This window comes from Schistosoma mansoni, chromosome 6 (genome assembly GCF_000237925.1).
Source record: "Schistosoma mansoni strain Puerto Rico chromosome 6, complete genome".
Taxonomy (NCBI): domain Eukaryota; kingdom Metazoa; phylum Platyhelminthes; class Trematoda; order Strigeidida; family Schistosomatidae; genus Schistosoma; species Schistosoma mansoni.
Window position 1 is genome coordinate 762,343 of NC_031500.1, and position 12,625 is coordinate 774,967.

The following is a 12,625-nucleotide window of genomic DNA, read 5'->3' on the forward strand; positions in this document are numbered from 1 at the left end:
GTCGCATTACTGATTTTTTACGAAATTGAGAGGACGAAAAGCGAATGTCCGGCACTTTAACCAGGTTGGTGTACACGGAAAGTTCACCCACGTGAGTTGGAAAACTCGGACTTCAAACCAATGGTGCACATCGGCTCCACGGTTCTGAAGGAACAAATGGCGTATGGATCAATCATTGATCACCGGCTACCATGGGACTGTATCTCCTCACGATGCTCCACTGCCTTGTGGATCAGATCTTTAGGTCAAAGGCTTCGGTTGTGGCCGCCCTAATAAAACCACCTGCTTCAGTTTGAGCACCTGGGCAGTATCACAGCCCTCGCACAAATCTCATTCGATTTGTGCGGCGCATATATATCTGGTGCTTCCTTGTACCAATATTTATGTGTTTAAATAAAATAAAATGTAAATCAACACCGGCTCAATGATCTAGAGGTTAAGCATTTGCGCGTGAAACTGAAGGTCCTGGGTTCGAATCCCGCAAGTGGGATAATGAATGCTCACTGTTATGGAGTTCCATAATGAAACAGAGGAGTCATCCAATACTTTGAGGATCGTCATGGTGATCTAACTTAGATCGAATCATGAATTCAACTATTCAAAGATTTAGATTAATTAAAATCAATCATTTACTTGTGCAAACATTTGAGTTGTTGTATTTGTTACTGTCGCTTGGTCATTTGAATTGACCTTATCAACTTGTTTATTTGGTATACTTTCTAATTGATTAGATTGTTGTCTATTTGGTATAATTTTCTCTTCAACAGCTGAATGTTTTTCTTGTTGTTCAGTTTGTTTTAATTGTTGTTGTAAATTATGTACCATCATTTCTAAATGATCAATTTGTCCACGTAATTTTTGTTCTTTCAATGTCCAATTTTGTTCAGGTTTAATAGAGAATGCACTACAATAGAATATATATAAGTCAAAGAAATTGTTCAGTATCTTAACATATTACTTGACAACTATTATATGTCAGTCAGTCAGTCGGCTACAATGTAGGACTAGGCACATTTATGCATCGGTCCAAATTGCCATACCTCATTAGCACAACAAGATCAACACCGGATTCATAGAAATAGTTAATTTAATGGTGGTAGTATATAAAAGATAGGTTGTATATAAGGATATAGTATAGGAAGGAAGACAGATATGAAGCGATTTTAATCTCAAGGTTTAAGGGAGGATAAAGAGTGTATACATCTACGCAATTGTGATCGATTGTGAGCCATGTCACCTAGAGTCTCCAACCATTGATTACGATAGATAAGCCGACCCCAACCAAGTAGTCTGCATCTACCAACATGGCTCAGACTAGAAGTTAGTGACTTCAAACACTTATGCCATGTTTCGGTTTAGCCTCCACTTACTCTCTCCCAACCATCCCCACCACTAGTCGACATTGCGCGTCGTGGTAATCGGTGTTCAGGCATACGTAAAACGTGACCCAACGAACAATTATAAATCAAAAATACACACAAACACCGAGAGAAAGAAAAAGACACGAAATAAACCTGTGAAGTGCATTTGTGACTTAGTTGATTAGTTAGTTAGTTGAATAATTGAACATAGTGGAGGACAACATAGACATATGAATTTCATACAAAGTTTCTTTGACAACAATGAACACGCTAAAATTTACATCGGTCTCAGAATCTATGTATAAAAGAAAAGTTTAAAAAGAAATGCTTAGATAATCCATAAGGAATTCAGTTGGTTGTATACGAAGACTATTAATAGTTTACATTCGGATTATAGTTTGCAATGATGTCTAGTTCATTAGACTAATGGTCATATTGTAACTTGATCAGTAAAATTCGATCATTACTAAAGATCAGATATTCATGACATTAGTGATTGGAAGGAAAGTAAAAGTTGAATCGGAATCGTAAATGTGTACTGATGAGGAGTACTATATTAGGACGAAACGGTCGTCTAATACTTCCAGGTTTACTATGGTGATCTAGTTTAAATCGACTTATGGTATTAACTATGAAAAATTACTAAAATCTCCACAAACCCCTCTTTCTGAGAAAATTATCTTAGGTTGTAATTAATTTTCTATAGTTAAGATCATAAGTCAATTGAAGCTAGACCACCATGGAAAACCTGGAAGCCCTGGACAGCCGTTTTGTCTTATTGTGGGACTCTTCAGCAGTGCACCATCCAGTGCTTCCAGGTTTTCCCTGGTGGTCTAGATTCAATTGATTCATGATCTTAACTATATAAAATTACTAAAATCTCAACAAAACTCCCTTGTGAAATTAATTTTCCTGATTTCTAATTTTGTTCGAGATTAATCTTTGTTCTCTGATCACAATTCTCACATATTACACATACCCATTGACACAGAGCATTATGATGTACTGTAATTTGTAGCGCTGAAGTAAGTAAGACAAAAACTAGAGAAAGATTGTTTCTGATATGTAATAAGATGGTGTTGGTTGGAGGTAATCAACAAGAAACCCTGGAATTAGGTTTCATGCTACGTGGCACTTATGAGCAAGGTGTACTTATAATATTGAGGGAACTGATGCTCCCTGATGGATTCGATCCAGTGTCATCCAGCTTTACAGTCAGAGATGTTATCACTGAGTTATCCGATATGAAATTATTCTATTGAATAATTGACGGTTGATATAAGACTGCAATATTGCCTGACATCACGATCTTTATAAGCAAAGGTGGATAGTGGTTAGCAGTGGGATCTAGGACGTGCGTTTCGTCTTATTTAGAACTCGTCAGCTGGATGTACCTGTGTCTCAGAGTTGATGTTCACTCTGGGACTCAAACCCATTCGCTTCAAACGCCATCGCGTTATCCATTTACACACAGAGTCCTGATAGCCACCTGCTTGTGCAATGGGGCTGATATGTCTTGCTGATTGAACGCTATATTCGGATCCTAAGCTAGTCTCGTACCCTCAAGCTAGAACTACACAGCGACTTGAACATGAGAGAAAAGGCACAAAATATACGAGAAGCACTTTACTCCAAAGGTTCATTTATGTACAGAATATGTAGGGTTTTTATAGTATTTTAGAAGTCCTTAGATTTTCCTGAAAATTCTAGAATACTACCAAACATAGTAGCAGTATAGTAATCAGTCAATCAGAAACTTTACATGTGACTTTCCATTTTCGTGATATTTCTAACAAAAGTTCTAATCAAACGCTGACTGGATGAAATGCTCCCTAATGTTTCACGAGCTTGTCATGTCGATTGCGAGAAAATTGCAGGATCATCCCAACAAGGGTGAAGTTATATTCACTGGGTTCGAGTCCCAGAGTGAACATCAACTCTGAGATACAGATACATTCAGCTGACGAGTCTGAAATTGGACGAAACGCGCGTCAAACTGGACTCCACTGCTAGCCACTATCCATTCTTTGCTTATAAATGTTGAACTTACTGTCTTGATGATTTCATGAAGACTTCATATATATCAAAGAGTATTTTAATTAATTACATAACTGATTACAACTGTATCACTGTTACCTTTATTGAAGATATTATACAAATGAATATTTTGAAGGTATTGTGACTAGTGGTTTCCAAAAATTTGGTGATGATACACGGTATGCTACACACTGACCCCCCCCCCAATCTAGCTGACTACTTGAGTGAGAACACAAAAGTAAGTGAGAAAGTATATTGGGCTATCGAATAAAATGTACAAATACTCATTCATGTAGATATATATCACTTTATCCTTGAGAAATTGGCCTATTTCTTAGCCAATGAAATGAACTTGTCCTCTAGGTCTTTTCGGATTGGCTCATCATATCAAAAGAATTAAAGGCAATCAACCTATGTGACCCAATGTAGTATGCATTTTGTATAGATATTCAGTTGTTTGAAGTATTCCATAAGGAGTTCTGTTCAACCTGAGTACTATCTAAGTAGAAAACAATAGCCTGTATCCGCTAACTGATAAGAGTTGTCGATTGAACGCTATATTCGTTTTCCCAAGCTATTCTGGTAACCCGCAGGCTAGAACTACTCAGAGACTTGAACACCAGAGAGAAGACGCAAGTATGAGAGAAAAATACTTTACTCCAAGGTTCGTTCTTGTACAGAAAATCATGGGTATTTATAGATGTTAGCGTCTGTTAAATCAACATCATATTTCAGCCAATCCGTTAACGACATATTATGCTACCGACCAATAGTACCACGCCACGTTGGAATTCTAGAATGTTCCACCACACTCTGATTGGCTAGGGCTCTTTGGCTCCTTTTGGGCCTCTGGAGGCTCCGTTGAAGTTCTCCGGAAGCCGACTCAACACTAACATAATAATTATTCATACATAAATGAGAATAAATATTTATCAGGACAAGGTTTTGTGGAGATCGTAGATTTTTCATAATTTGAACCCCGAACTGATCTTATACTGATAATAATCATATGCTCACTAGTGTCTAACATCAAAATACACTTCCTGAAGTCCTACTGAAAAGCCTAAATCAGTGTAGTTTAACTATGTCTTGCATAAGACAGATATACACCACAGTCATTGAAAGCACGTCACACAATATTGTGAATTGATTGAAATCAGATATGTACAGCATTGGAAGCCAACTAAATGTTATGGAGCTTAGGCACTCATATATCAGACAGAAGGTCATGAGTTTAATTTTCTGTAATTGAGGTTGAGGATCCACTTACGGGTAACCTCATACCAGATCAAAAAGGTTATCCAGTGCTTCCACGTTTTCAACGATGATCTGGCTTAGATCAAATCATGATTTAGGCTAGGGAGACCATCAGTTGATCAAAGTTAGACCATCATCAAATTGATCAGTTCATGATTTCAATGAAAAGAAACAACCTAACAATCTACACAACCCAATTATTAATGAAGACAATTTACTTTGCTATAAGTTTTTCATTGGATTCTTTAAGGGCTTGATTTTCACGTTTTGCATCATCAAATGCATATTGAAGCTACAAATTAAAAAAAAATTAAACAAATGAATATTTTTATCAGAAGAGGTTTTTTTGGAGATTTCAGTATTCTTCTAAGTTGAAAGCATGAGTTAATTGAAGCTAGACCATCAAGGAAAACCTGGAAGCACTTGGCGGTCGTTTCGTCCCATTGTGGAACTCCTCAGCAGTGCGCATCCACGATCTCTATTGGTTAAGTACTCTGGTAGATCCTGCGTTCGAATCTCACGAGGCGAGATCGTGGATTCGCACTGCTGAGGAATCCCACAATAGGACGAAACAGTCGTCCAGTGCTTCCAGGATTTTCCTTTGGTGATCTAGCTTCATCAATTGACTCATGCTTTCACCTGTGAAAATGAATATTTAAAGCAATTAGTGTCCCTTTGATAAATTTTGATAGTGTTAATAAAAAGACAAAAATTATCAGAACTATTTGATGATATATTAGCGCTTTTGTGGTTTTATATAAACATGTAAAAGGGTGTATACTAAAGTTTATTGAAGCCTTAACCATACAAAAATTCAAACCGCCTTTTGTATATTCAAAAACAGTTTGTTCTCACCTTAAACCTACCCTGATAATATTAGCTTATTATTCAAAGCCACTTTTGGGTAGATCTTGTACGATGTGGTCTGTTTGCTTCGTATATAAACCCAGTATCTTTGAAATATATGATTCAGATCGCAGAGACTGAGATTTGTTTTCTGGACTCAATAGTCAGGGTTAGGCAGGGAGAAGAACCGATAAAGACTCTAGATCGTTCGTACGGGTTTTATTCGTCATTAGTCACTGTTCTCTAATTAGCGATATCGTTACATTGCATATATTGATAGGGGCACAAGGCCACAAGGTATAAAAGTATCAAAATTTTATAAAGTTCGTCTAATTCTTATGTTTAGATGTTGTATGCTGTTTGTTGTTATCGAGTCCATAATAGAACCGCCCGTATTTAAACAGTTCGACCTTTCTTTAATTCGCGATTATTGTAGGCCAACCGAAAACATAATCGTATTTATTAGATATAACTACACTTTTATAGATAGTTTATTCTAGGTTCTGAACATTAGTATTGAAAGTGGACCATTAGTATATCAACATTTAAAACTGTCGACCAATGGAAAATGTAAAGTTTGCGATTTCAATTCTTTAATTATATTGCTATATGGTTAGGACAGTTTTACTCTGGTGTTGAATGAATCAATGCAAATCAAATAACTATTTTCTTTATCAGAAGGGGGTTTTGTGAAGATTTTAGTAGGTAGGTCCTGGGTTCGAATCTCGAGAGGCGGGATCGTGGATGCACACTCCTGAGGAGTGGCACAATAGGACGAAACGACCATCCAGTACTTCCAAGTTTTCCATAGTGATCTAGCTTCGACTAGCCGAAATTGTACATAAATACTTTTATTTCCAGTAAATATGATGATACGTAGAAATCAGTGATCACTTCACACATCTGACATTTCAGTGACTCAATGTATCATAATTTACGTTTGGACTTGTTCTACATCCCTGTTATGGTTCACTCGTTAATAGCCAATTCTTACAATGATGCCAATAGATGAGTTGCGAGCATTTACAAGCCGACAATAGATATTCATTTCTTCGATTCCCTAATCTAACTCATTATAATTAGGGAATACTCAATGTATTCTCAGTTAAAATGAGGTAAAAGGACTATTATTATTACTATCATTGTATCAATGTGCTTAATCACAAAAGACTACCTTCACCTAGAAAATCATTAAATGAATGTTTATCGTCCTAATATGATAATTGCTTTCTATTTGATAACCATGGCGACAGAAGTAATATAAATTAAGAGAAGTTAAATTTAAAACAATTAATATCAGAAGGGGTTTTGTGGATATTATAGTAATTTTAATAGTTGAGATCATGAATCAATTGAAGCTAGACCACCATTGAAAACCTGGGAGCACTATAGTGGTCTAGCTTTAATTGATTCATGAAGTCAACTGTTAAAATTACTATAATATCCACAAAAAACTCCTTCTGATATTACTCAACATATGCTCACTAGTGACTGGCTTCAAGAGGTATATCCTCTAGTTCCAGTGAGAAGCAGTGACCAGTGGAGTTCAACCGGGTCTGTTGTGAAATAGTAACTCACTGAAGACATTGGTGGATGTGACGTTCAATCTCGTGGATTAGTTGAAGTTAGATATTAACACCGTTGGACGCCGTCCAGCTCAGTGGTCTACAGATTAGGCGCTCCCGCGCGAGACTGATAGGTCTTGGGTTCGAATCTCGCGAGTCAGGATCATGGATGCTCACTACTGGAGAGTCTCACAACAGGATGAAACGGCCATCCAGTACTTTCAGGTTTTCCATGGTGGTCTATCTACAATTGATTCATGATCTCAACTATTAAGATTACTATAATATCCACAAAACCCCTTCTGAGAATAAATTATAATTTTCTAGCAGAGATTAACAAACGAACTGAGAGAAAAGTTGGTTCATAATATCAATAACCCCAGCCTGAAGATACCATGGTACTATCAGAAGACAGCCCTAAGCAAGGGAATGCCAAGATTATCACTCTTAAAATATTATTTTAGCCAACTCAAAAGAACAACAGAAAATGACTGAATACTTCTCACTGATTGGTCCAACAATAGAATAAACTAACCAATAAGATTAATTTGAGTAAACTTTTATCTGATTGGACAACGATTGAAACTGTTAATAACCAATGAAATCACTTGATGTAAACCATTATTCAACACAAAATTTTATCAGAAAGGGTTTTCGTGTATATTATAGTAATTTTAATGGTTGAGATCATGAGTCGATTAAAGCTAGAGCACCATGGGAAACCTATTATGGGGCTTCTCAGCATAGCACATCCATGATCTCACCTCGAGAGATTTAAACTCAGGACCTATCAGTTTCGCGCTCGAGCGCTTAACCTCTCTAGACCACTGAGCTGGCCGGCATCCAACGATGTTAATGAATAGTAATAATAATAATAATAATTACCTCTAGTATTTTCAATTGTTGTTTAGATGCCAAATTATTATCAGATTGTAAAGAGAATAATTTTTGTTCTAATTGACTTGATTCACGTGTTAAACGTTCAATTTCTATGACTAATTGACGATTAGTTGATTTAATTATATTATAATTAGATTCAGCTTCTTTAATACGTTCCTCTAAATGATTAATCAGTAATTGTTTTTCACGTAATTCTCTTTGGGTACGTATTAAATCAAGATTTTCTTGTAAAGCAATCCTAAAGATGAAATGAACATGGAGTATTAGATGAATTGAAAAGAGGTGGGGGAGGGTAAGTGAATATTGAGAACTAGAAGATATTGGATAACCCATGGGATTCCTTAACAACATTCCAGTGAAAGTGGGGGGGTACGTGAATACCGGTTCAATTGTATTCATCGTCAGTCGATCTTCCATGGAGGAACCATTGAGAAGTGGAAGATATTGGACAGTCATTTCGTCTGTGTATGGGACTATTTAACATTCCACAATCAGTATCCTACATAGGATAGAACTCAAGATTTTCAGAACTTGTACAGAACTCTTAAGTATTAGAATCACTTAGTCGGTTTCCACTAGCTCTATTTTAACCTCAGTCAATTTGTGACAATCATTCATTTCTATTGGTACCTCGTTGAACTAATGTTGGTGTTCACTAGTGAAAAGTCTCATATGAAATGAACATTGACTATTAGATGAATTGAAAGAAGGGGGTAAGTGAATATTGAGAACTAAAAGATCTTGGATAACCATGGGGTTCCTTGACAACATTCCATACTCAGTATCCTACAAAGGATAGAACTCAAGATTTTCAGAACTTGTACAGAACTCTTAAGTGTCTGCGAGTGAACCGGTCACAAACTTCTACATTGAATCGAAACCTGAAGATTCAACTCGATGGCAGGATGTCAGTGACGACTTCACAATCACTGAGCCATACTTCACGCTTCCTATTGATAAATTGCAAGAGTTTGTGAGTTATGAGTTCCGTGTAACTGTAGAGAATAAAGCTGGCAAGATTTTCTTTTAAAACAATTCTAAAGATGAAATGAACATTGAGTATTAGATGAATTGAAAGAGGGGGGAATAGTGAATATTGATAACTAGAAAATATTGGATAACCATGAGATTCCCTAACAACATTCCATACTCAGCATCCTACAAAGGATAGAACTCAAGATTTTCAGATCTAGTACAGAACTCTTAAGTATTAGAATTATTTAGTCAGTTTCCATTGACTCTATTCCAACCTCAATCAATTAGTGACAACTTGTGTATTTTTTAAAACAGATAAATACTGGTACAAAGGGGTACCAGATATATAATCGCCACACAAATCTCATTTGATTTGTGTGAAGGCTGTGATACTGTCCAGGTGCCCAAACTGAAGCAGGTGGTTTTCTTAGGGGCCACACCACCAACCTTTGACCTAAAGGTCTGATCCACAAGACAGTGGAGCATCGTGAGGAGGTGCAGTCTCATGGTAGCCGGTGACCAACTATTGATTCACACATCATTTGTTCTCTCAGGATACTGGAGCCCATGTGCACCATTGGTTTGGAATCAGGGTTTTCCAACTCTCTAAGGTTGACTCGCCGTGTCCACCAACCTGGTTAAAGCGCCGGACATTCACTTTTCTTCCTCTCAACATCGTAAGCAACACCCCAGTGACGAGAAGGCAGTGAGTAGGACTTCCCTGACAGAGGCTATATACGCATGGTCATGTGAGAGCATTTAGAGGGGGAGAGCAGACTCTTCCCACTCTCAGCCGTACCAGTGCATTTGGGGGCAATTTGTGACGATCACTCATTTCTATTGTTACATCATTGCACTAATGTAGGGGTTCACTAGTGAAAAGTCTCATATTAGGACAAAACACTTGTCCAGTGAACCCTAGTATTGATAACACCTCAACAGAGATCAAAGTATAATGAATATAGCTTACATTAAAGATAGATAAAAACTGTTATACCAGTGAAAGCTTCAATAACAAGTTTTTAATTTGTTACTATTTCACCGATTGTTATTGAAATCATTAGTAGTAAGTAGTGATATGCCCTCAGTTTGTGAATTCAACTTGGAGACTTAAACTTTAACCATGAAAAATGCTGAATGGCTTTGATGATGACTTTTTTCCACAAGTGAAGAAATTCAAACACTTCACTTCTGCTCAAAGTTTGTACTGATGATTTCGTTCAGAAGAATGTTGAAAGCTCCATGACCAAACCATTCAGCTCAGAGAACAAAACTCCATCGATATTTAGATTGTGTTTAAGATTACAGTTGAAGCTAAGTGTTTCATCTTATTCATTACTCGTCAGTTGAATACACTTGCTCAGTTTAGTCTTGATGAAATTTACTATAGAACTCATACCCAGTGTTCGTTTTTTGTTCGAAACATCAACGTTTTATCAGCTAAGCTACTGATATTTAGGTACATTCAGTCGTTGAGTTCCGGACAGAAAACGATATTAACCCTGGATTCTATTGTTAGCTACATAAGGAGTGTACCAAAGTGTTGTACAGCTTACTGTTTAATTTTCTACTTTGAAACAAAGTTTTTTCTAATTTTCATAGTTGAAAGCATGAGTCAATTGAAGTTAGACCACCAAGAAAAACCTGGAAGCGCTGGACGGCCGTTTCGTCCTATTGTGGGACTCCTCAGTAGCAGTGCGCATCCACGACCTCGCCTCGTGAGATTCGAACCCAGTCTCGCGCCAGAGCACTTAACTGATAGACCACTGAGCCAGCCGGCATCCGATGGTTTTTATGTCTAACTCCAACCAATCCACGAAGTTGAGCAACCGTTCACCAATAGTCTTCAGTGAGTTATTATCTCACAACAGACGTGGTTTGAACTCCACTGGTCTTTTTCTTAGTTATTCCCCTATAGTTTAAGCATATCATAATCACTTGTATATCCATAGATTAATTTAACATTGATGCCTATCCAGATGAACAATGTTGACTGTTATTGAAGTAGATTCAAAAACTAGCCTAGTAGATAAAGGAATAGCTCATAAGATTAATTTATGAACTTATTGACCTCTGGTCAGAATCAGATATCGGACTTCTGATTGATGACCACTTAACAGTGGTAAATGCTTGATAAACATGACATAAAATCGATCATATTTGGCGCAGTTCAATTCTTCAACTTGATTTATTCCATATCGAATTGTACTTCTCATGATTACATTTTAATTTGCTAACTTCCTGTGCTGATATGAAAGAGGTTACAACTTGAAACGATAATATTCGTACCATTCAACATGTCCGATGTCAGGAAGGTACATATTGGAGACAGTAGAAGATGGTCGCTCGGTATCGTGAACTGATTAAAATTAGACTTGCACATCATAGGATATCGACCCAGTAGTCAGAGGCTAAGCATTCGTTTATGAGACTTAAGGTCTTGGACTTGATTCTTGGCTTCGAAATTGTGGATGAGTAATGGTGAGAGGTCCCATAGTTAGACGAAAAGGTCTATCAGTGATTTCAGGTTTTCGTTGATCGTCTTAATTGGATCAGTTGGTGATTTCAATAAAATTGAACCTTTTCCACAACGTAATACTGGTAATTATCATGTCCTCCCTAGTAACTAGATATAAAATGAAATCTCCGAAGTTCTGGTGCAAAGTGACCAATGGAGTTCAACCATGTCCAGTAAGAGTTAATGAATGAATTATTTCTCAACAGAATTTTTTCCGATGTTTCTGCATTTCAGAGTTGATGTTCATTCAGAACTCAAACCCAGTAAGGTTGGCTTCGAACGCCATCGCACTACAATAATGGATATCAAGGCAACCTTCATAGAAGTTCCATATACCAACCATGAGTGATCAAATTTCAGTTAGAAATATCAACAACAAGATAATCCAAATCATTTCAAAATGAATTTTGAAAAAACTCATTCCCTTTGTACAAATGAATGACTATCTAAACTTAAGGACTAAGTGAATAATGAGATGGCGTTTAAAACGAAAGGTACTGGTTTCGAATGACACAATGAATATCAACTTTGAGATTCAAGTATTCCGAGCTAATGACGAGTTCAAAATAAAACAAAACTCTCACCTTAGATCTGACTGTCAACCACATTCTATTTATATCATAATAGTAATATCAACTCAGTCCACACTACGTTTTCATAAATCATCCAAGGCTGAATAAAATTCAGTCAAACAATACTTACTAACTTACTTACGCCTGTTACCCCGCATCGAGGAGCATAGGCCACTCACCAGCATTCGCCATCCAACCCTGTCGTAGGCAATCCTTTCCAGTTATTTCCAGTTAACATTCATCCCTTTCATGTCTCAGCATGTTCTTTGGCCTTCCTCTTTTCAGCTTCCCTTCCGAATTACAAGTTAGGGATTGCCTTGTAATGCACATTGGTGATTTCCTTAATGTGTGTCCGATGCACTTCCAACGTCTTTTCCTAATTTCCTCTTCAGTTGGAAGCTGGTTTGTCCTCTCCCATAAAACGCTGTTGCTGATAGTATCTGGCCAGTAAATGTTGAGTATTTTGCGTAGACAACTGTTTATAAATACTTGTATCTTCCTGATGATAGTCGTAGTAGTTCTCCACGTTTCAGCTCCGTACAGTAGGACTGTCTTGACGTCCGTTATGAAGATTTTGACTTTGAAATTAGTTGA

General features: G+C 37.1%; 1 protein-coding gene across 1 annotated transcript in view; it reads right to left on the reverse strand.

Moving 5' to 3' along the window:
- Smp_162250 (rpgr-interacting protein 1 related) overlaps positions 1-12,625 on the reverse strand; it is a gene marked incomplete at its 5' end in the record, with an annotated part of 54,709 nt that overhangs the window by 32,183 nt on the left and 9,901 nt on the right. Inside the window, 4 exons of the mRNA XM_018797872.1 lie at positions 634-904; positions 4,874-4,947; positions 7,602-7,651; positions 8,029-8,204. Coding sequence (XP_018652871.1) covers positions 634-904; positions 4,874-4,947; positions 7,602-7,651; positions 8,029-8,204 — 571 coding nt within the window. The remainder of the gene's footprint in view (positions 1-633; positions 905-4,873; positions 4,948-7,601; positions 7,652-8,028; positions 8,205-12,625) is intronic.